General features: G+C 45.1%; 1 protein-coding gene across 2 annotated transcripts in view; it reads right to left on the minus strand.

Moving 5' to 3' along the window:
- SLC5A1 (solute carrier family 5 member 1) overlaps window positions 1-24,224 on the minus strand; it is a 48,736-nt gene that overhangs the window by 8,488 nt on the left and 16,024 nt on the right. Inside the window, exons 3-11 of one of the 2 annotated variants that reach the window (XM_061141471.1) lie at window positions 20,184-20,288; window positions 19,248-19,307; window positions 17,761-17,865; window positions 8,696-8,801; window positions 7,572-7,652; window positions 6,170-6,390; window positions 5,794-5,929; window positions 4,463-4,570; window positions 1,906-2,056 (exon numbers count right to left, since the gene is read on the minus strand). In XM_061141471.1, coding sequence (XP_060997454.1) covers window positions 1,906-2,056; window positions 4,463-4,570; window positions 5,794-5,929; window positions 6,170-6,390; window positions 7,572-7,652; window positions 8,696-8,801; window positions 17,761-17,865; window positions 19,248-19,307; window positions 20,184-20,288 — 1,073 coding nt within the window. The remainder of the gene's footprint in view (window positions 1-1,905; window positions 2,057-4,462; window positions 4,571-5,793; window positions 5,930-6,169; window positions 6,391-7,571; window positions 7,653-8,695; window positions 8,802-17,760; window positions 17,866-19,247; window positions 19,308-20,183; window positions 20,289-24,224) is intronic. The other variant, XM_061141472.1, reaches the window with a different exon arrangement.

Here is a 24,224-nt window from a genome sequence, read left to right on the forward strand (position 1 = left end):
AAAGTTAAAGTGAAGTTGATCAGTTGTCTCCGACTCTTTGCAACCCTATGAACTGTAGCCCACCAGGCTCCTCCATCCATGGGATTTTCCAGGCAAGAATACTAAAGTGGGTTGCCATTTTCTTCTCCAGGGGATCTTCCTAACCCAGGGATTGAACTCAGGTCTCCCACACTGCAGGAAGACTCTTGCTATCTGAGCCACCAGGGATCCCTAGCTCTCCTCCTTTTGAGTTTCACTTCAAGTCCTGAAAAGATGGATGCATGCTCAGTTATATATGACTCTTCACAACCCCATAGACTGTAGCCTGCCAGGTTCCTTTGCCCTTGAGGTTTTCCAGGGAAGAATACTAGAGTGGGTTGCCATTTCTTCCTCCATTGGATCTTCCTGACCTAGGGATCAGACCCGGGTGTCCTGGAATTTCTGCATTGGTAGAGAGATTCTTTACCACTGAATCACCTGGGAAAAATGGGAGGGTTCCTTTTAACCTCTTGATTTAATTAGAAAGAAGGCGATGGTTCTCTTATCTCTTGAATTTAAGGCAGAAGAGTCTTAAGCTACCCTTCACAAAGTAGTGTTCTTGCTCACATATTTCTCCCTATAAAGTGCCCCTCCCATTGCCTCCCATTTACTCAGACCCTATCCACCATTTAGACACAGCTTGAGGTCTCCCTCCCCCAGGAGTCTTGCTCAGCTACTGACTAGTACACTCATCTCTCCCTTCTCTGAGCCTGTGATTGCTCTTAACAGGCAGCACAGCACAGTGTAGAATTGTTTCTTGTAACTGTAAGCTTATTGAAGACAGGGACAAACCCCAGAGCAGCAGTTATTGGATGCACAAAAAGTGTGAGCCCCAACACAATCTCAGGGCCAAGAGATCCAGCCCTGAGCAAAGCAACAAAATGATTTTCTTTCCATGTTGCATCTTGAGTCATATACACAACAGAGAATGCCAGTAAACATCTTTCAGAGGAAAACCCTGTCAGGGAACCATGAGGCTTCCTGTGAAGCAGAGGGCAGACTCTGGCCCAGTCTGACCTCCCCTGGGTGCCAGGGGTCTCATCGCCTGCGAGTCACCTGTCATGTTCCTTTCCTTCCTTTGCCCCAGTCTTGCTAATGAGATTTAGGAGGTGGCAGCACTCCCTGGGAAGCTTTCCCTAGACAGACGTCCCAGGGACTTTTTCACCTGCCCTGAGGAGGTTGGCCTGCCTTCACCCCACAGAGAGACACAGAAGAGCTTCTGCTGGTCCTCTACCCAGAGCCTCTGCTCCATGGATAGTCAAAATAATGGGCACACCTGGCGCACAGATCCATACTTAGTGTGTCAAGTATCCTGTTGTGTCCATTAGCCCACTTGACAATAACAAGTGCACACAGTCTGGTGTTTTAGACTTTACAAAGCACATTCACAAGCATAGTATCACCTGACCCTCACAATGGTCCTGTAAAATGCCACAGCAAAGGGTCAAGGCATTGGTGGCACCTGGGCCTAAAAGACATCCAGAGAGGAGAGTTGCAATGTGCAGGCCTGAGGAAGACAGTGTGGGATGGTATACAGGGCCTAGACAAGGACTCAGTTGGCCGTGGGTTCCAGTCCTGGCTCTGCTGCTGTCCAAACTTCCTTATTTAGGTATGACAAGCCTCATTTTGTTCACTGATAAACTGAGGTTAGATTAATGATCCCTGATGTTGTTTCATGCTCCAGATTAAATGATCTCTGATGTTTCATGTTCCAGAGGGACACTGTTTTAATGATCTTGGATTTAAAGTTAAATGCCACTGAGAGCAATATAACTTCCACGGTGGTTATTCTCATTCTACCCAGCATCTGCCAATCTTCCCCATCTTGAGAGAACCTCTCTGGTTATTCAAGTTTTCATGGAGCTTGACAGGGGGAACTGTACTTACCTTCCTGCGATCATGAGCTCTTTCTCAGATGCTTTCTTCCGGATCTTGGTGTAGATGTCCATGGTGAAGAGGGTGCTGGCGCTGTTGAAGATGGAGGTCAGGGAGCTCATGAGAGAGGCCAGCATGACCGACAGCATCAGGCCTCGCAATCCTGGAAGAAAAGGAGGCTCTGAGTGGTACATGCAGCATTTCAGCTCTTTTGTGCTTGAAAAGTTGTGACAACTCAAGGTTTTTTGCCTTCTGACACCATGCCATATTATTTGATTTATCTCTCCAGAGAGATTAGACATTTAAGGAATGGACTGTGTCTTTAAATTATATTGGAAGTCCACAGCAGTCAACAAAGAGCTAGGGACAAAGTGTACATGCAGTAAATGCTTTCCAGTTGGATTGCTGGCGGTAGTGGTGGTGATGGTTGTGTGTGTGTGTGTGTGTGTGTGTGTGTGTGCGTGCGTGCGTATGTGTTTCCATCTGAGCCTTTATAAGGTCTCTCATCTGAAAGATTAATGATAATGGAGAAATATTTACACTAGGATTCAAAAGATGAGGTTTCAAGAAAGTGAAAAGACAGCCATAGAATGGGAGAAAATATTTTCATATATCTAATAGAGTTTTGGAAAACTATTCTATCATCCTCTAGGTATTGTATCTGTAAATAATTTTATAGTTTTGTTTCGATCTACAGACTAACAAGAAGAAAATTAAAAGTTGCCTATTCCGATCATTTTGTCATTTGTTGGGAGGGTTTTTTAATGGTTCCTCTTGAGAGTCTGTCATGTAGACTACAGACTATTGGAGCTACGAAGATCATCCAACTCTCTCATTTTTCAGTAATAGAATAAAATGTCCGTTTCAAGGAATTAGTCTGTAGGGCTTCAAGTCTTAGTTCTTCCCTTTGCTCAGAGTGATTTACCAGTTAATTGCTAAGCTGGGATATAGCTCTCTCCTTTCTGTATCACCTCTTATCAAGCTCTCATTCATTTATTCACTCAACAAATATTTGTTGAACATAATTTTACAGCAGTCCAGGAAACAGACAATGGCATATCAGAGTAGCATGATGGAGACAACAAGAGGAGGTAGATGAATATATGGAGGTAATATTGACAGACTTTGGTGAGGGATTGGTGAGGTAATATTTACCAGCTAAGTGAAGAAGGCTGAATCCGCAAATGAGACTTAAAAGGAATAGCTGGAAAGGATGAGGGGAAAACAGGAAAGGATAGTATTATAGAATCCCAGAGGAGGGAATAACTCAAGAAAGAGGAGTGGTCAATAATGCTGAATGCTACTGAGGAACATATGGAAAATATCTATTTGATTTAGCATGGGGAAGTCACTGGGGAATCTGGTGTTTACAGAGGCCAGATTCCAGCCAAAGAGACTGGCAATGGTTTGTGCAGACACAATATTTTGTCTTGCATGCCACGCAGCTTTCTATCATGCATAATCCACTCTGGTATAGTGTTCAGAGCTACCTCACTCAGGATCTGCAGGTCCAAGGAAACAGCATAAACACCCCAACAGAGGCAAGAATCCCAGCCAGAACTCTAAAAGAGCCATGATTCTTGCTAACTGCAACCTTAATTAATAAGCAGCCCATTTCAGTGGAATTGTTAACTATTACTCCCATTTTTATCGAAGTTGAATACAAACGATTTGCTCAAGGTCATATATCAAGTCTGTGGTTTAAAAAAAAAAAAAAAAACAAATTCCTCAGTTCTCACCTTCAGCAGAGTTAACCACACCAGACACTGAGTTACTGCGTGACCTTAGAAAATCACTTTCTTTGTGTAGGCCTCAATTTTCCCAACTGTAAAATGAACAGGTTTTACTAGATGATCTTCATGTTTCCTTTCAGTAAAAAAAAAATGTTGTCTACTCTAAATTTTCCTGATGAATACCTTTGAATTTTTGGTCTCTTGGGGCCCCTAACCTAAAGAGATTTCCATGCCTTAAAGCCAGAATTAGATTTTTAGTCAACATGAAGATGAAGAGTAAACACACAGGTCTACCCCAAAACTAACTATTCTGGACTGTAAGTCTTCACTCTCCTGGATTCCATATTCTCTATAATGAGACACACCCTTGTATCTGATCTACCCACTACCTTGAACTTCCTCATTCTAGAACTAAAATCGCTCTTTGCCCTTCTCTCCATGTTTTTCCTTGGAAAAAACCTAGGAGTCAATTCATTCTCCAGGTAGAATTCCATTTAGTTCAACCTTCATGTTAATGTCTGTTGGAGAGCATCAGAAGACCTTAGAGCATGAAAAAGTTGTGTTTTTTCCCCTAACACGTTTTCAGATGATATCCTTCCCATGCCTGACTGATGGATGAGTGCCAGGACTCACAGAGCCCAACCAAGCCAGAGGTCTCCTTCCCACTGAAGCAAAGACAAGTTCAAATACTGAGTACCCCGGAGTGAGACTTTCTCTCCTAGACCCCCAGGCTCAGAAACAGCTTTGCTCCAGAAGGCCCACAGATAGCTATGTAGATAGAGCCCAAGTCCAATCAGCCTCCCAAGAGAGACCCTGCCAGCCAGGACAGCTCTCACCATTGGGCATGAGCTCCACCACCAAGGTCGGGTAGGCGATGTTGGTACAGCCAACCTTGGTGCCGCAATATTTCTCACACTCTGAGGGGACCGTGCAGGCAACTTTCTCTGAGGAGAGATAAAGAGTCATGTCAGCAAGCAGACATCAAAAATGTTTCCAAGATACACCTTGTTAAGCAGGCATGAGTGCTAGGTGCTCAGTCATGTCTGACTCTTTGGGACCTCATGGACTGTAGACCACCAGGTTCCTCTGTCCATGGGATTTTCCAGGCAAGAAAATCAGTGGGTAGCCATTTCCTTATGCAGGGGATCTTCCCAACCCAGGGATCTAATGTGCATCTCCTGTGTCCGCTGATTGGGCAGGAGAATTCTTTACCACTCGTGCCACCTAGGACAACACTTCAAACAAGACATTCCTACCCACAGCCCTGAAGTGGTTTCACGAAGAATGCAGCACCCAAGAAGCCCTTCTATGCCATCCCCCTGCCCTGCTGGTCCTGACCATCCCAAGCTCTGCCTGGGGAGGAAAGACAGCTTCTAGGCAGAGGAGGGAAAAGCGAAGAATGCTTAGGGAGGAAAGCAGAGGGAATAGTCCCCAGACTTTAGCTAGCTACAGATGTGAGAATCAGACCATAAAGAAAGCTGAGCACCTTTGAACTGTGGTGCTGGAGAAGAGCCTTGACAGTCCCTTGGACTGGAAGGAGATCAAACCAGTGAATCCTAAAGGAAATCAACCCTGAATGTTCATTGGAAGGACTGATGCTGAAGCTGAAGCTCCAGTACTTTGGTCACTTGATGTGAAGAGTCAACTCATTGGAAAAGACCCTGATGCTGGGTAAGAATGAAGGCAAAAGGAGAAGGGGGCGAAAAAGGATGAGATGGTTGGATGGCATCACCAACTCAATGGACATGAGTTTGAACAGACTCTGGGAGATGGTGAAGGACAGGGAAGCCTGGCATGTTGCAGTCCATGGGGTCGCAAAGAGTCATACAGGACTTAGCAACTGAACAGCAACACACTACCATAACCTGGGGGTGTGGGGGGACACAGCAAAAGATGAGTAAATGTTAGCTAGAAGAAGCCTTAGCTAGAGGCATGTCATGACTTCAGAGAATCTGCAAAAGGGGAAACCATAATTGTCTACGTAAAGAACTAGGGAACACAATTACACAAGTTCTGTGACCTCAAGTCACTCAGTGTCTGGGGCAGGGGGGACAATAATGCTTCGTAATCATGGCAAGAAAAGAAGAGGGCAGAAAAAAGGAAGAGGGAGCCATGGGGGTTTTCGAAGTGGGAAAGAGAGGTTGGCGAGTCCAGCAGAAGGTGTCACCTGTGAACAGGATGCGGCTGATCATCCCTGGCATCACCATGAGGAACATGGGCAGCAGCTTCATGTACCCACACATGATGCAGCCAGCCTTCACGTGCGACATATTTTTGGCGGAGAGGCAGCGCTGCACAATGACCTGCCAAGGAAAGCCCAGTGAGGGGGGGTGTAAGCAAGAGACCCTGCAATATGTTCTGACCACCCCAGCTCCCACCCCCACTCCGGGTCGTCAGCCTGGCACTCCCATATCACCAAGACTCAGCAGCCCTCAGACCACAGGAGCCTGCCCTGCCTTCCCCACAAGCTGCAAGAAAGGCAAGAAGCTCTGCAGCACCCTGGGGAAGACCCTCTCTCCTCCCAGGTCCAACAGCATGGGTACCTGGTCTGTGCACCAGTACCACAAGGAGATGATGGTCAGCCCAAAGATGAGCCCAGGCCAGGGCAGGTCTCCCTTGAGAGGATCTCGGAAGATGTGGAAGGAGTCAGGCCTCGGGGTGTAGCACTCTTCCTTGATGGTGGTGTTTCCATAAGAGGTCACAGTTGGAATAGCATTCATGTATTTTGTCACAAAGGCACCATACCCTCCCACTTTGTGGAAAGCTGGAAAACATTGGTGACAAAGTCAACTTCCTGAAACTCTCAGCTCTTCACAGCAATTTCTTCTGTGGATGCCTGAGAAGCCCACAGCCAGAACTTGCACTGTGCAATCTCAGGCAAGTCATCGTCCCATTCTGGGCCTCAGCTTTCTCACCCATAGAATGCCCAGCCCCATCGGGGGCTACTGTGTGGGTCCAAAGCAATAACCTGTGAAAGTACTCCAACCATGAGCTTCTTTACAAAGGGCAAGTATTTGAATTATTAAAAGATAGACCTTGGTTCTGAACCAGATTCAGAGATTCTGCTTTCCCCCTCACCACCTGCTATCCTCAGTGGCCTTTGGGATCCTGGACGCAGACTAGGACCCCCCATCCCAGCAGTGTGGTGGGATGGAAGAGGATGGGTGAGGAAGTCGGGGGCTCTGCCACACCTTGGCTGTGGGAATAAGGTATTCTAGGCCCTGCCCTGTGGAATAAGGCATTCCTTTCTCCTCCCCCAGTCTCCTGAGGACACCAAGGAAAACCAAACGGAAGCTCTTGGAAAACACAGCATAGAGAGACAATAAGAGGCTTCACAGAACACCCAGAAAGCATGGGCCCCCTTAAAAATAAAATGGTTTTTTATATCCTCCCATAACAAGTACCTCTATTTTGCAGGGTTTTCGGTCTTGTCCTTAGGATTTCAAGACAAATAAAATTTCAAAACGGGGGACTGGGACTACAGAGTTGCTGATTTTTTTTTTTTTGGTCAAATAGGGAAGTAAATAAGAAAATGATCAATTCACAAAAGAAAGGACATTTAACTTTAAAAGGTAGATGACACAATCCAAGATTTAAGATGTGAATTTAAATATATTTAGTCTGATAGATATTTAGCCTTATCTTTTTTTTTTCTTTTTTGTTCCAGTTTCTCTGTGGAGAGAAGACCATGACATCAGAGGCCCTCCCTGGGGCTCATTAGTCCAGACTGTGTAGAGAGGGCAGCAAGGAATCCAGGTATTACCTGGGCTAGACCCAACCTGAGACCTCCAGGGCTGGGGAAGGTGTCCCCCGCACATCCACAGTGATGGCCAATCCAGGCCAGTCCACTCCCCCAGGGAGGGCAGAGTGTGCCCAGTTTACTGCCCAGGCCAGTGGCCTCTAACTCTGCCTCCCCACCTCCCCACCTGCCCCTGCCCCACTTACCAAACCCAGTCAGGATGAAAGACCCCAGCAGCATGATCACCGTCTGCAGGGTGTCTGTGTAAATCACAGCCGCCAGGCCCCCTAAGAGCAAAGGATGTGATGCATCTGACCTCAGGTGGGAGGGCACCCCGTCGGCCCACCTCCCTTCCTCACCCTCTCCCCAACTCCCACTCTCTCCCTCTGAATGTCTTCTGCACCCCTCAGTCACCCTCCTGCCCTCCCTCCTTCCCTCTTTTGTCCTGTTACAGCCGTCTGCCACCCACATGTTCCACTTTTCACAGAAAGGCTGGGAAGGCCTTGGAAAGAAAGTTTCCCCTTATTTGAGGATGGAGAGTTTGATGTGATGCTTTAAGCCAGGAGAAGCATCTGCCACAGAAGGAGAAGGGAAGAGCAAAGAGCTGACACCTCACAAGATGTCTGGGGACATGAGCAAATCAGCACATTTCAAAGGGCTACTTGCGTGTCCACTCTTTGTTTTCTCAGGCTGTCTGAGTAACTTGTCCCCAGCACTATGGGGCTCCAGCTTGGCAGCAAGTTCCATCACCTACCCTGCCTGCCCCTAATCAGAGTAGAGCAACACAGCTCTGCAAAGGTGCCCCCAATGGCTACTCATGTCTCCAGCTTCTCCAGTCACATCTTGAGTCTTCCTCTAAAACCTGTGTGTCACTATCCCCTCCCTCCCTATAGTGCCCCTCACCCCCTGTCATGTCAAACACAAGGTCTCTGTCAAATGACTTTCAATACCCCCACACTGTGACCCCACTTCAGCCGTCAGGTCTTCCCACCTACACCCTCCACCCTTAACTACTTCCCACTGAGCCCCCTCCTCCAGCAGGACGCATCCACTTGCTCACCTGCCCAGCCCTGCCACTCCCACTCCTCACTCCCTTGTTCCTACATCTCTCTGCACCTGGCCCTCCCTCTCTGCTTCTCCCGACTAGGCCAAGTTCTCTCCTATTCCCACCAACACTGGATTTTTCTGGGGCACCTACAACTGTTTCCTCGAACTGTCTCCTGGGTGGATCTCTTCCTTGAGAAGAGAAGCCACGTCTCCTCTCTCCTTTCACCCTTCACAAGTGCCTAACCCAAGCTGGGCTGGGGCTGAGCCATTCGAGGGAACTCACCTGTGATTGTGTAAAGGGCGGTGATTGCCAATAAGATAAAGATGGCTAAGTAGAGATCCAGGCCCAAGGCCAAGTTGATGAATATGGCCCCAGAAAAGATGTCTGCCTGAAAGGAGAGGAGAGGTGGGTTTGGGGTGAGAGAGACCAGCTGAGGCACGTGAGTCAGCTGCAGGGACAGGTAGGAGGTCTTGGAGAGGTTAGCAGAAACTGACTCCTAAGTCATGTCAATGCCTGCGATTTCTGGGGCCCCACGCTGGCCCACAACCCCTTAACCTTTGGCTGAAATTTCACAATTAGTGGTTCATATCCTTATCCCCAGGTGAAAATATGGAAGACAAACAGTGCACAATTCCATGTATATGAGGTTTCTAAAATAGTCAAACTCATAAAATCTGGGGCTAGAATGACTGTTACTAGGGGCTGGGGGAAGGTGGAGTTATTAATCAACAGGCATAATCTCTCAGTTAAGTAAGAGGAATAAACTCTAAAGATCTGCCCCACATCGCACCTGGTCAACAATATGTATTGTACACTCAGAATTTGTCAAGAGGTTGGATGGCAAGCTACGTGTTCTGACCACTATAAAAGTAAAAATAAAAAACAAAAGAAGGACTTCCCTGGTGGTACAGTGGATAAGAATCCACCTGCCAATGCAGGGGACACTGGTTCAGTCCCTGTCTGAGAAGATCCCACAAGCCACAGAGCAACTACTGAGCCTGAGTGCTGCAACTACTGAAGCCCATGTGCCTAGAGTCTGTGCTCTGCAATGAGAGAAGCCGCCACAATGAGAAGCCTGTGGGCTGCAACAAGGAGTGGCCCCTACTCACTGCAACTAGAGAAAGCCCAAACACAGCAATGAACATTCAGCACAACCAAAAAATAATAATTAATTAATTAAAAATAAATAAACTAACAGAAATAATAGAAAAATAAGAATATATATGAAAAAACAAAAGGATATGAATACCTGAAAGAGAATACTGCTCTATTCCTAAATTTCCCAAAACGCTTTATTCAAGATGATAGTAAATACTCCATAATTTAAAAAAAAAAAAAAAGAATTCTGTAAAAGAGGCCTGTGAAATGCTGAATTAAACAGTTAAGGCAGTTTCTTTACCCACAACTTCTCTGAGCCTTCAGTATACTGTGACTCCCCAGGAGAGAAATGTAGTAAATGACCCTTCACAAACTCACTCAACTGTGGAACTCTGTTTGCCAAGGAACAACTATTAACACCTTGAGGCTCCTCACAACCCACTTTGTGGGCTGCTATTGTGAGCTGTTATCCTTCACTTACACCTCAGTGTAAAAGGTTTATCAGATCTACTCCCAAATGCAAGTGTGAGTGCTGGAGTCTATGAGAGGGAAAACCACCCTCACCCTGGAATGGAGAGAGATGTAAACACCACCATAATTTTATCTCCTCTGTCTAGATGGGATCCATCTGGATTCAAACACAGCCAGAGCATCACCAAGAACCTCCTGTGTGGCAGGCTTGGTGATAGATGTCTTTATCTAGATCAGAGGTGTGCAACCTCTGGGCCAGTACCTCCTGTCAGATCAATGGTGGCATTAGGTTAGAAATAAAGTGCACAATAAATGTAATGCACTTGAATCAACTTGAAACCATCCCCTGCCCCCCAGTCCATGGAAAAATTGTCTTCCATAAAACCAGTCCCTGATGCCAAAAAGGTTGGGGACTGTTGATCTAGATTATCTCAAGTAAGTTTAGGGGGAAACACTCCCTCTTCACTCCTGAATTCACTAGTGCTTGATGCAGTTATTTTTCTCCCTGCCTCATTTAGCCCCATAAAGAACTTTCTACCTGGCTGGTTGGTGCAGTTAAACCAACAGAGAGCCCTGGAGTCACCCAAAATGAATGTTCATGTGGTCTCCAAAATACTACCAGAAGGACAGTATTAAGGGATGATGGTGGTGAACCTTTTGTCTTCAAATCTCTAGATGCAAAAGAACTAGGCTTTCCCTAGATGCAGTGCAAGGACTGTTTTATTGCATAAAACTGAACACATTTCAGAGCATGTAAGGGGCCAGCTGGTCAGGCCCTGGGGAAGGGCGCCCTTGCATCTTCTCTTGATTCTCATCATCCCCTCTACTCCTCCTCACAGCTCCTCGGGGCCTCCAGTGGCTCGGTCCCACCAACCATATCTCCTATTCCCTGCCTCTTGGTTGGCAGAGAGCTCATCTCACACCAACTAATGTCTGGCCTCTTCCCCCAAGTCGGGCCTCTTGAGGACCTAGTGCCTTAGCTCCCGGCAGATTCTCTAGTCCCAGGGGACCTACTGTCACTGTCTTCCCTGGAAGAGGAAGAGAGGCTGATCCAGGACATGGGGAGAGAGATGGTGACTTAGAAAGAGACCTCTGCCCTTAGGGTTGGTGGTGAGAGGACCTGGGTTTTATCCCCAATACTGCCAGGATAGGTCTGAGTGACCTTGGATAAGACATTTCACCTCTCCCTGTCTCAGGGTTCTCATCTTTAAAGTGGGAAGCTCTGACTCCCGGGGCTTGTGATCTTCAGTGGCTGGAAGCGGGAAAGATCTGCAGCTGAGGAAAGCATTCCCCTCCTAGGTCTGAGACCTCTTCTACCTTGCCTTCTGGAGCAGCTAAGGCTGAAGAGGAAGAAAGAGCCCCCTGCTGCACAAAAGCCTCGCTAAGGGTGAAATGGCCACTCCTGCTAGACTCTGCACTCTGGGCCATGTGGAACTGTGATGAGTGTTCACAAAGTCAGTCTCTCCCCTCTGAGGCCTCTGTACTGTCACTAAAGTTATTTCAGTTTGAGGGGTTCCATTCATTGGAATGCTGTTAAATGTGCACACTGCAGATTCAGTGAATTAGCTAATAAGCATAAATGAGCTATAAAAAGATTACAAGGCTGTTTCTCCTGCCTTTAAAATGCCCTTGGTTTATTTTTCAGCATAGTTAATTTGTAATGCTTTATGACAACACACCATAGCGGATTATGATGCCCTCATTAATATTTGCTTTGCCATCATTAGTCACAAATAAGTAACACAATTCCTAAGATAACATTATAAATGAAGTCTATAGAGACTATGGGAAGTGTTGGGCTAATTGAAATCTTGCTCTTATAATATGCACTGTTTCCAGTTAACAGGACAGATAAAGAATTTCAAGAAAACCTCCCTCATGAATTGGAAAAACCCTCCCTTGAAAAATTCTTCCTCCTATGAGTCATTCTTAACTGCAGAAATGAATTCTCTCTGCCCTTGGAACCCTGAAAGTCAGCAGGTGTGACCAAGGACATGATAGCTAAGCTTATTGTTAACCCCAGGCACTCTGACATGTCTTGGGGTCTCTTAGGTGCCCACATATTTCCCCACTTCATAAAAATAGTTTTTCCTCCATATCTAGGGGATTTTACAGTTGACCAAGGACTTTTAGATACATATGTTGTTCTGATTCTCAAAACAAGGTAACAGGACAAGTAAACTGACTCCACTTTATAGATGAGAGAGAAAAACTCAATGACTTGCTCAAGGGCTAAAATCCAGGATTTGATTTCCATCTCCAAATTCAATGATTTCCCACAACATTCAAAGGTAAATGTCTTCCTTTCTGGAATAGTTTCTGCAGAGAGCAAGGTCTTTTTTTAATGGGAAAAAAAAAAATGTGTCTACTTCTTTTTAACATAAAATAATTATGTTGTATGATTCCAAAACAATAGCACAGAAAGTTACACATTGAAAGTTAATACAGTCTTGCTTCTATCACTAGACCCAAAGACGACCACAGTTGAGAGTCTTTCATCCACCAGAGGATTTTTAGGTGGCTGGCTGAAATCTGTATGTCAACAATTATGCTCCATGGCCCCTAAAAAATAATTGTTAAGATGGAAATATGGGGAAATGTTTACAGTTTGATACTAAGAAGGGGGAGAATGACCATAAAATGGCTTGCATATTCTGAATGCAGCTCTCTAAAGGAAAACACACACTATAGGCCAAGTCAAACTGTGAAAATGTCTGTGTCATAATTATAGGGTTATGGGTGCTTTTCCCCTCTAGATATTCTTAAATGCCATCGTTATATTTTTCTTACAGTTCCAAAGGTGAGGAAACAGAAATTTAATGACATGATATATTCCTTATGGATATATGAATAATACATATTTTATAGTAAAAATATTCTTAAAATAGACCAGAAGAATACATACCAAGTTCAAGATAATGTTTACCTTTTAAGAAGAAGGAAATGGGGTTAAAATGTTATAGATGAGCCTTACTATTATATTTTATTTCTTTTTTTTTTAATGATAAACTATTTAGATCTATAGAATCTTGGTGGTAGTATTAGCTATATTATTTTTTGTACTTTACTATATGTTTGAAGCATATCATTACTTTTTTATTCATAAAATTTGAGAACTGGATGCAGAATATACCACCAGCTTTGATATAAAAGAACTTGCCTCTAAACCTGTGAAATCAATTATTTCATAGCTCATCCCAAATTGCTCCGTCTCTAAACCCCTCTTAGTCCTTACTAAAGAAGGAAGGGAGGAAGTGAGGGGGTGGGGGACACAGAAATTTTTCCCAGTGCTGCTAAGCAAAACCAACTTGAAGTGAACTAGACATTTATGATCCTCTAGACCAGGGGCCAGCAAACTTTTTCTGTAAAGGTTCACTTCATACATGTTTTAAGCCTTGCAGGACATACAGTTTCTGTCCAACCTGCACAAAGTCATCTACTGTTGAAGCATGAAAGCAGCCAAAGATGATACATCAATTAATGGGCATGACTGTATTCCAATAAAACTTTATTTACAAAAACAGGAAGGTGGATTTAGCCTTTGAAAGCTTGACTGAACAAGCTCTATGGAACTCACAGGGAACAATAAAATACAAATCCAGTTAGAAACCCTCTTAGAGTAACTAATCTCATTAGCCTTGGGAAGGTTATTTAGTCTTAGTTCTGATGCTTTGAAATTCTGTGATTTTACATGCATGCATTTGCTGCCCATTCTAGTTGTATCAGAGCACCGAGTAAATCTTGCCTGGCAATGAGGTTTGAGATGGAGAACTCAGTTATTCAAATTTCTCTATTTGTGAGTGAATGCACAAGGTGATAAGCATTCAAAACTTAAGCAAAAGCCAAAGCTCTTATTTTCAACCAAAGACACAGAATAGATAGCAAAGTTGCTATAGAAGTTTATCACAGTTGTGATCTGTGATAAGAGTCCCAGGAAACATACATGGGGATGTTTGGTCATCACAAGTAATTCATAAAATCTGAGGCTTTATCTCAAGTGATCTTGTACATTTGAATAAGAGACATGATGCCAGCAAATTTTACAGCACAGAATGCTTCTCCGAACTTGATAAGGCAGGGTGTTAGGGTGGAGTGGGTGGATGGGAGGGAGCCTATAAAATTCTGAGGAATACATGCTTGGATTCAGTCACTCAGTCATGTCCAACTCTTTGTGACCCCATGGGCTATAGTCCACCAGGCTCCTCTATCCATGGGACTTTCCAGGCAAGAATACTGGAATGGGTTGCCATTTCCTTCTCCAGGGGATCTTCCCAACCCAGGGATTGAACCCAAGTCTCCTGTATTGGCAGGCAGATTCTTTACCACTGTGCCATCAGAGGAGCACATGGAGGAAAAATGAAGTGTCAGTCTCAGAAACTCAGAGTCCAAAAGGACATGGCCCCAAGATGGCAGCCAGAGTCAAGATTCCATGCCACCCGTGGTCAGTGGCCTGGGCCACATCTGGGACACTGCACCTGAAATTCATTTCAGTTTTTCTCTCCTATCAGTTACATGCCCGCTGGATCCCAACATCCTCCCAAAGCCTTCCTGTCAGGTCCGTGGTTGTTCCCTGTCTGGACGTGGATCTCAAAGGCCACTCTTCTTTTCTTATCCGTCATAAACTACCCATGCCTCCACACACACAACAATAGTGATTAATCTCTGTGTGCAATAACTACCTTATTTTAATTAACAATTCCTTTTGTCCACAAGCTCTGAACTCACGTGCATCTTAATGCGAGCTCCCAGCAAGTATAGTCACTATCAGTGTAATTCTTTTAAGGATTTCATGCTGTGTGACCCATGGTGAATCTGAAGTCAGGCTAATTTTTAAAGACAAAGCCTTGCCTGTCTGGCCTTCCCTGTCCCTCCCCACTGCCTAAATGGCCCACCTCCAGATCCTTCATGCACCCAGTGTGAGCTGACTTCTCCCTTCACAGTCCTCTCAAATCCCACTCTCAGAGATGTGGTTATTTTGGAAGGTCACTTAACTGGCTATTTTACTTTTCCCCAAGGTCTTGAATTTTGATCCGTTTATACTGGACTTAGAAGACCCAGGGGACATATTGTCAAAAGTATCAGAGACTCTGCTTCTCAACCTAGCTCTGCTACTGTTTAACCCCACAAAGCCCCTTCTCTTCTCTGGTCCTCAGTTTCTCCACTGAAAAATGGGAGCGTCAATCATAGAACTAGATAATCTATCCCACTCTGTTATCCTATGCCTTCATCCCATCCAAGCACAGCGCAGAATTGTGAGAATACGGACAATGGGACTAGAGAGACCCAGACTCCAGTCTTGTCTTTGCCTACACTAGCTACACGATTGGAGACAAATTACTCAATTTCTCTGAGACTCAGTTTTCTCTCCCATGAATGGAAAATAAGTAAAAATCCCCACCCATGCCATACTCTTATGAGGACTGGAGATGGAAGAAGTCAAACCCCTACTGGAGACTAAATAAAAAGATTGGCACAAAACAAAAGGCAGAGATCATCCTTCATATGCATTTTTCAAGGGATCACGGCTCTGGGCATTGGGTGGACATTGGGCAAGGCCTCCAGTAAGCAGCCCCAGAAATCACACAGAAAGGGTGCAAGTTGCTTCAATCATGTCTGACTCTTTGTGACCTTCTGGACTGTAGCTCACTCAGCTCCTCTGTCCATGGGATTCTCTAGGAAAGAGTACTGGAGTGGGTTGCCATATTCTCCTCCAGGGAATTTTCCCAACCCAGGGATTGAATCCATATCTCTTACGTCTACCTGCACTGGCAGGCAGGTTCTTTACCACTAGTACCACCTAGGAAGCCCACAATCCATACTAAGTACTATTTAAAAGTAAAATTCAGAAGAAGCCAAGTGCGAGGGAAAGGATGGACTCCATCAGGACCTGAGCTGAGGGAGGCTGCCCCTCAGGTACCTGTGGGATCCCACGTCCAGGAGGTTTAATCAGTAACCTGAACTATAGGTGAGGTGATTGGGAAGGCAGACAGAGAGGCTGAGCCTTGAGCTTATTTATATGACTGCTGCTGCATTGCTCTAAGGGCAAAGCTCAGCCAGCAGACTTTCCCCCACCTGAACTGTGGACTTGGAGAAGGTTGGCTTCCGAGAAAGGGAATGCCGGTGCCCCCCTCTACATGCTCACTAGACAGGTGCCACCTCACAAGCTGAATCAGGGAGCAAGGAGCGGTCCCCATCAGCTTCTACGGGTGCCAGGGTCACCTCCGTACCTTTCTGCTTACATTCCTTTCCTCCTCTCGCCCCTGCCCTCCCCTCCCTCAGGAAGCCTGATTTCTCCACCCCTCCCAGCAACTCCCAGTCCAGTCTATACACACCCGTCTCTAAGGAAGTAAGACTGAAATGCCCAGGGTTTTCATCTTGTAACTAAAAACTACCCTGAAGGAAGGGAGGAAAAAGCGAAGGAGTGGAATCATCACACAGGCACCAGTCAAGGGTAGCAGCCCCTGATGTCAGGAAGCTGGGGAGGAAGAGAACAGTGAGGCTGGGTATCAGTCCCAACTCCAACCAAAGCCCTACGGGCCCAATTCCTGAGCCCATGTTCCCAGTGAGACCATTCAGTCGGGACATAACAATCGCTTCAATGGTTCTGGGAGAAACAGACGTCCATGTGCAAAAGAATGAACTTGGACTCTACTTCAATCATATACAAAGATCACTCAAAGTAGATCAAATACCTCAATGCAAGAGCTAAGACTATAAAACTCTTAGGAACAAACATAGCATTCAACCTTCATGATCTTGGATTTGGCAATGGATTCTTAAAATGACACCAAAAGCACAAGCAAGAAAAGAAAAAACATAAATTGGACTTCATCAAGATTTAAAACTTTTGTGCATCAGAGGACACTAAAGTGAAAAGACAACCCACAGAATGGGAGAAAATATTTGCAAATCATATATCAGATAAGGGTAAGTTATTCAGAATATATAAAGAACAATTTCAATGCAACAACAATAAGACAACCCAATCAAAAAAAAGTATAAGAATGTAAAAGGTAATAATATAAAACAGAAAAATTATTGTGGTAGTCTGAAAATATATATACATATATATATATGTATATATACATATATTTCCTCTAGAGAAAGAAAACAGTCAAATGCCAAGTGTAAATTTCACGTGACCCTGATTCAAGCAAATCAACTGAAAGAAGACATTTTCCAGATAATCGGGAAAATCTGAATATGGACCAGGAGTTAAACTACCCAAAATAAGAAATGACTATAAATTTTGTTAAGCATGATAACAGCATAATGGTTACGTGTTTTCAAAAGTTAAAGGTGCATTCCAAAGAATCTACAGTGAAATGACATGATATCTGGCATTTGACTTAAAATACTACTGGAGAAAAAAAGATGGAAAGGAAGAGATGAACCAAGAACGGCAAAATGTTGTTCACTCTGAAAGCCAAGTGACAAGACTAGGTCCAGATTCTGACCCTGACAGGGTATAAAGGCTTACAGCCTTATGTCAGGGCCAGCCCTCAGGCATCCATTACTCCCTTTTAATCTTCTACTCAGAACAGCTTTCACTGAACCTTCTCAAACCACTTATGTCTTCAACCTTCCCCACAGTAAGGAGGTCTGTGTGTTCAGTCCTTAATGTGTGAACTAGGACTTTACCCTCAGAAGCGAGAAGGCCTAAGGGACCGAGTTAACAGCAACACAGCACTACCCTTTGTGGGCCAGCATTTGCTGAGGAGCAAGAGTGGGCAGGTTCTGAGCCAGCCAGCGCCCAGCACCAGGGGCGGGGGACTCACCGAGATCTTGGTGAAAATGTACAGCACCAGGGACAGGACAGACAGGTAGACCTGGATCCGCTGGCCTCCAAATCGCTTCCGCAGGTACTCTGGCATCGTCACCACCTGCACAGATGGAAGGGCGGTCACTGCCGGCCTAGGTGATCAGAAGGCCCAGAGCAAGCAGAGCAGGGCACCACTCTGGTGTCAGAGGTGTGGTCACACCTCTGACCCTGCTGGTCAGAGGAGTCTGAGAGGTGTCCACGTGTTCCTGTCCTCCAGCCATTTGCTCATCTCAATTTTACACTCCCGACCACTGCAGAGGCAACTTATCCCAGGACATAGTATGTGCCCAATAAACAATATTTTAATGAACACATGACTGCATATAACCAAGAAGACAGATCCTTGCCTTGAAGGAGAAAGTGATAGATAAATAGATCGGTGTGTATCTGTGCTCAGTCATGTCCAGCGATTTTTGGATCCCATGGACTATAGCCCCCTAGGCTCCTCCATCCATGGGATTTTCCAGGCAAAAATACTGGAGCAGGTTGCCATTTCCTCTTCCAAGGGATCTTCCTGACCCAGGAATTAAACCCACATGTCCTGCATTGCAGGCGGATTCTTTGCCACAGTGCCACTGGGAAGCCCCTAAATAGATAGTCTTATACAAAGCACCTACTGTAAACAAGATGTCATAACCACAGTGGGACCTTTTCAGTGCCCTGAAACAAGATGGCCAGGCTGGGAGCATGCTTCACCCTGCTCTGAGCAGAAGCCTTGCCAAGGGTTGTGGCTGCTGGCCAGCTCAACTGCTCTCCTAGCTCCTTTCTGCAAATTCCAACCACACTCTGTCTCATGTCCCCAACCCTGAGCCTGCTGTCTCCTGGAATCAGACATGTGTCACCAACAGTCCATGAGCCTCCTGGAGATGCATGGTCTACCTGTGCTTCCTCTTTACTGCTTTCAGCTCCCAATGTATAGATGTACAGGTAGTAGATGCTCATTACATCTCACTGGATGGATGATGCTAAAGCTGTCTTATGTAAAATGTCAGAGGTTTAGTCAAGAGACTGAACACGCATTTGGTAGATGAGTACCAGCTGCATGCTCAGCAACAAGGACTGCTGATGTTTGTAAATGAAAAGAAACTATGGTTCTTTTTCTCATGCTGCTTCCCTTCCAGGGGCAGAGGTAGACGGTTATGTATCATGAGCAATGCACGGCAGTACCTTGCAAGTATTCATTCACCCAGTATGAGGGAATGTGATAATTTAGGTGCTGAATAGACTGAGCCTGCTTAGGAGGGCTTCCTAGAGGGACAAGTCGTGGCGAAGTGGATCTGTTTAATGTCTCTGAGAGCAGTCGGGAACTTTATAGCCCAGGAAAGAGCCAAGTCATAGGCTCTTGTCCCAAAAAGTCTCCTCTGCTTTCCAGGAGGACCAAGTTTACACAAATACTTGCCAGCAGGAAAATACATCTTACATAATAACAGAGCAGATACTTACCCCTGCCTTAATGTAAATGGGGACAAACACCCAGCCCAGCACAACCACCAAAACCAGGGCCTAAAACCAAAAAGGAGGCGGAGTCAAACCAGGAGGAGACTTAGCCCACACTGCTGCCTGCAGGGCCCACAGCTGCTCCAGAACAACCACCTGGCATTTTCTCTTTGAGCTCTAGGGACAACTTCCTAAGTGACATCAGTGACTGAAGGAGACCTGTGATGCCTGATGGGCCCATGGGAACAACAGTTGGGCAACAGTGGACAGGGACCCAGGCGGCTACCCACTGGCATCACAGTCCCTTCTCCCTTCTCCCTGGTTTACAGGAGTAAAATACCATTTAGAAAGCTTTTAAAAATAATAATAATATTATTGGAAATCTGGTGGTAAGTATTTCCAAACCTCTAATGTGGCTGAAAGGGTAGGAGAGGGCTTGGCTTTTTTAAATTTATTTTTAGTTGGAGGATAATTGCTTTACAATGTTGTGTTGGTTTCTGCCGAACAACAACGTGAATCAGCCAGTAGCATACATATATCCTCTCCCTCTTGAACCTCCCACACCACATCCCATCACTCTAGGTCATCCCAGAGCACCAGGCTGAGCTCCCTATGCTTTTTTTTTTTTTTCCCTATGCTTTATAGCAGCTTCCCACTAGCTATCTATTTTACTCATGGTAATGTATGTATGTCAGTGCTACTCTCTCAATTTGCCCCACCCTTTTAAAAGAAGAAAGAAACACTAAGGCCATCATGTCAGTGATTTCTCGTGGTGGAAGGGGAGCAGGACCCTGGGGGCCTGAAACTGAGCCCCTCTTCCACTGCACTACAAGGTGGCCCCGGGAGGTCCTCTAATGTCTAGAACATCTCTGAGTGTGAACTGCACTGGCTGGCTGCTGAAGCTACTTCCAGGAACAGGACACAGTCTCCAGTGTTACTCACATTCCATTCAAAGCCCCCAGTGGCAATTCCTGCAGCTGCTCCGGTCCCTGCCAGTCCCACAAAGTGGCCGCTTCCAATGTTGCTGGCAAACAGAGAGGCTCCAATCTGGAAACACATAAAGTTCAGGTGAGGACTCTGTGCTTCACCAGGACACTCAAGGCCAGACCAAAGATAGAAGAGACATGGCAACCAAGAGAAGGATAAGAAAGAGCAGAAGCCGCCCAGGAACCTGACTGCTAGAGTCTGCTGGGACCACTGGTTCAGAAGGTGAATGTGGGGACTTGGGGAATGGTGAAGATAAAAAGGGGAGGACTGGAGGAGCTGTGGGATGTATCCCCAGATCAGATCGCTGTGACACCTTTGTGAGCCCAGTGCTCAATAGTTAAGGAGGTCTGGTAAGCCCACAGCCCATCAGGCCTCCTCTGGAAGTCTCCTCAGGGGCTGGGGGTGCAGGTGCAGGGCCTCTGCCATTCATCTCAGTGTTCTCCAGCTCTGCTGGCTGGGGACCTTGACCAATACAGGCTCTCAGGAAATGGGGACAGTTTCGTTGAAAGAAATCATTTAAAAGGAAGCCTCTGGACCTCAGATCACTTGTCACTTGTCAAAGAAGGCAAGGGGTAGGGCCAATAATTTCCAAGTGACTCCTAGCTGTTACATTCTGTAATCCCATTAGCTCCCAAGGACTTCACTTTTTTTTCACTTTTATAAGAGACACTACTAGTAATGATACTCTCTAAGGTGCTCAGTTGCTCAGTCAAGTCTGACTCTTTGTGACTCCATGGACTGTAGCTCACTAGGCTCCTCTGTCCATGGAATTTTCCAGGCAAAAATACTGGAGTGGGTTGCCATTCCCTCCTCCAGGGGTCTTCCCAACCCAGGGACTGAACTCACATCTCCTGTGTCTCCAGCATTGCAGGCGAATTCTTTACCACTGAGTCACCAGGGAAGCCCAACATCTCTCTAAATTGATATATTTTTTTGGCCTTATCACAGTCTTGTGGAATCTTAGTTTCCCCACCAGGGATCAAACCTGAGCCCCCGGCAGTGAAAGCATGGAGTCGTAACCACTGGATGGCCAGGGAATTCCTTCAATATAGTATTTTTATTTTTTACAAAGATCTCCAAGACCCCATGTATACATGTACAAAACACTGCATTTTTCAAAGATAGATTTATAATAACATAAGCTAGAAGACAAATTGGAAAAATGTGTATTAAATACCCAAGAGTGGAAGCCTGGGAGAGGAAAGGAGAATGGGACTGTGACTAGGAGATGAAGGAGGAAGTATCAGGGGAAATGAGAGAGGGATTTTGCACTGACTGATCATGACACTGTACCATCAACTCAACTGCATCTGAGATCCAAGAGAACTCCAAAAAGTTCTAGAATTTTTCTATATCCAGGAGGAGAAGGCAGAGCAACATTTGAAAAGCACAACACTAGTATTAATATAATTATCCCCAGTCTTGCTGAGCAATGCAGAGAGGCTCTATTTGTCTAAAATCCCTAAGATGGTTCAAGCCTGGAACAAAACATATTTCCCAAAAGGCAGATTATTATTCAAGGAACTGTCCTAACTCTCCCTCAATATATGATTTATAGCTGATATGCTTAGTGCCATATGCTAAGTCAGAGGAGAGGGTCTGGAGGTCTCCAGAATGATGAGGAGATGATGGTGTAAGTGGCTTCATTCATTCATCCCACAAATGTTAATTAGCACCTATTCAATATGTCAAGCTCTATTCTAGACACTGAGGATTCCTCTATGAAAAGTACTGACAAAAAAGAAAAGAAAAAGAGAGATCAGTGCTGTGAAGAGAATAGAAAAGTGTGATAGCGTGATCCTCTGTGGGGTGTCTAAACTGAGATCAAAATGATAAAAGAAGTCAACCACGCTGAGATCAGAGGGAAGGCATTCCAGCAAAGATCACCCCTCTGGCCAAGTAGGAAGGTCATCGTGGTTGGAAAGCAGAAAGAAGGCCAGAGTGGCTGCAGTGTATGGGTGGAGTGAGATGACGTTGGAAAGCTGGGAGGGGTACATCACGTAGGTCCAAGTGGGCCGCAGTAGGAGTGTGGATTTTACTGTGTGATGGGAAGCCACTGGAGGGTTTCAAGCAGGGGAGGAACAGGATCTAACCTGTTTTCAAGGCTTTCTCTCAAATATGTGGAGAGTGTAGTGCTGGGGGCAAAAGAGAAAACAGAAACATGCAAGAGGCAATTGCCTCTTATAGGTGAGAAAGGACAGTGGCTTGGTCTCCGGTGGTGGCAGTTGAGACAAAGACAAGCATAGACATTGGGGTACATTTCAGAAACAAAGTTGAAGAGCCTTGTTGATGGATCAGATGTAGGAGACTGGAGAGAGTGGTCAACAAAGATAATGCCTAGAATCAGGACTTCAGTGACTAGGTGGATGTCATTCACTGAGAAGGGAAACTGTGTACTTTAATTATTGCAGCTTAAGAATTTTAATCTTTTGTTGCCTATACTTTAAAGTGTGTTGAATAACATACACTTACTTGCCTTAGTTAAAAGAATAGGACCCGGTAAACTCTGCATAAAGAAGTAAATTACCAGGAACTTCCCTGGTGGTCTAGCGGTTAAGGATCTGCCTTCCAGTGCAGGGGACACGGGTCCTATCCTTGGCCAGGCAACTAAAGCCCGCACGTTCCACTACTACTGAGCCCACATGCAATGAAAAGATCCCAAATGCCACAACTAAGACCCAACAGCCAAAAATAAAAATAATAAATTAAGTAATTAAGTGAAAAAAAAGAAATGAAAAAAAAGAAGTAAATTACCATTGCCTCTGATCATAAATGGAATTCTCATGATGTGAAAATTCTATTGATTCACACTACAATTTGTCCTCATTATAGCATTAAATATTAAACATTAAAATACTTTTTGAGGGTAAAAAAGGAAGAAAAGGAAAGAGGAAGAGGGGAAGGGGAAACTGAGAGGAAAGCTGGCTGTTTAAGCACATCCACCTCCTCCTCAAAGCTTGGTGGGAATAACAGTCCACCTTTAATCAGAATTCCCTTCTGTGTGTAGCCTGCCTGTCATGATCCATCATCTTTTTTTTTTCATTTATCATTTCTTACTCAATAAATGATTAAGCCTAATGTTGTACTATTAAGAGCATAATTATCAGTAATGATTAACTTCATTAGATTAACCTTAAGTTTAAGAAGTCCTCCCCAAGATACCCCCAAAGGGAGACAATGGACTTTAAGCAGTTGTAGGCTTTCTTGAGGCAGTCTGTCACCGTTTGATGGAGTGGTGGCCAGGGGAGCTCTGGGGATATTGGTCCAGATTCAGTTCATTTTTATCATGGTTATCACTGTTCTCCAGTCGTTCACCTTGGCCTCATCTGAACTCCTAACCATCGCCATAGGACCTGCACTGAACCATTTACACCTGACTCTGCCTTCACAATGGCACTGGCACCCAGCACTTTTCACACTGTCCTTGTACAGGCTGTCATTATCTCCCATTTTTTCTTTTAAAAAAAAAAATTTTTTTTAATTTATTGGCTGTGCCAGGTGTCAGTTGCAACACTCAGGATCCTCGACCTTCATTGTGGCATGCTGAATCTTTAGTTTCGGCATGAGAACTCTTAGTTGTGGCACATGGAATCTAGTTCCCTAAACAGGGGTTGTTGTTGTTCAGTTGCTAAGTCATGTCTGACTCTTAGCAACCCCATGGACTGAAGGATGCCAGGCTTCCCCGTCCTTCACCATCTCCCAGAGTTTGCTCAAACTCATGTCCATTGAGTCAGTGATGCTATCTAATCATCCCATCTTCTGCCACCCTCTTCTCCTTCTGCCTTCTATCTTTCCCAGCATCAGGGTCTTTTCCAATGAGCTCTTTGCATCAAGTGGCCAAGTATTGGAGCTTCAGCTTCAGTATCAGTCCTTCCAATGAATATTCAGGACTGATTTCCTTTAGGATTAATTGGTTTGATCTCCTTGCAGGGGACAGGGGCTGTGCCTACCCTCAAATCTTCTCCAGGCTAAGCTTTGTCTTCTCATGTGTCTGCT

The sequence above is a fragment of the Dama dama genome, chromosome 5, assembly GCF_033118175.1.
Source record: "Dama dama isolate Ldn47 chromosome 5, ASM3311817v1, whole genome shotgun sequence".
NCBI classification, from domain to species: Eukaryota; Metazoa; Chordata; class Mammalia; order Artiodactyla; family Cervidae; genus Dama; species Dama dama.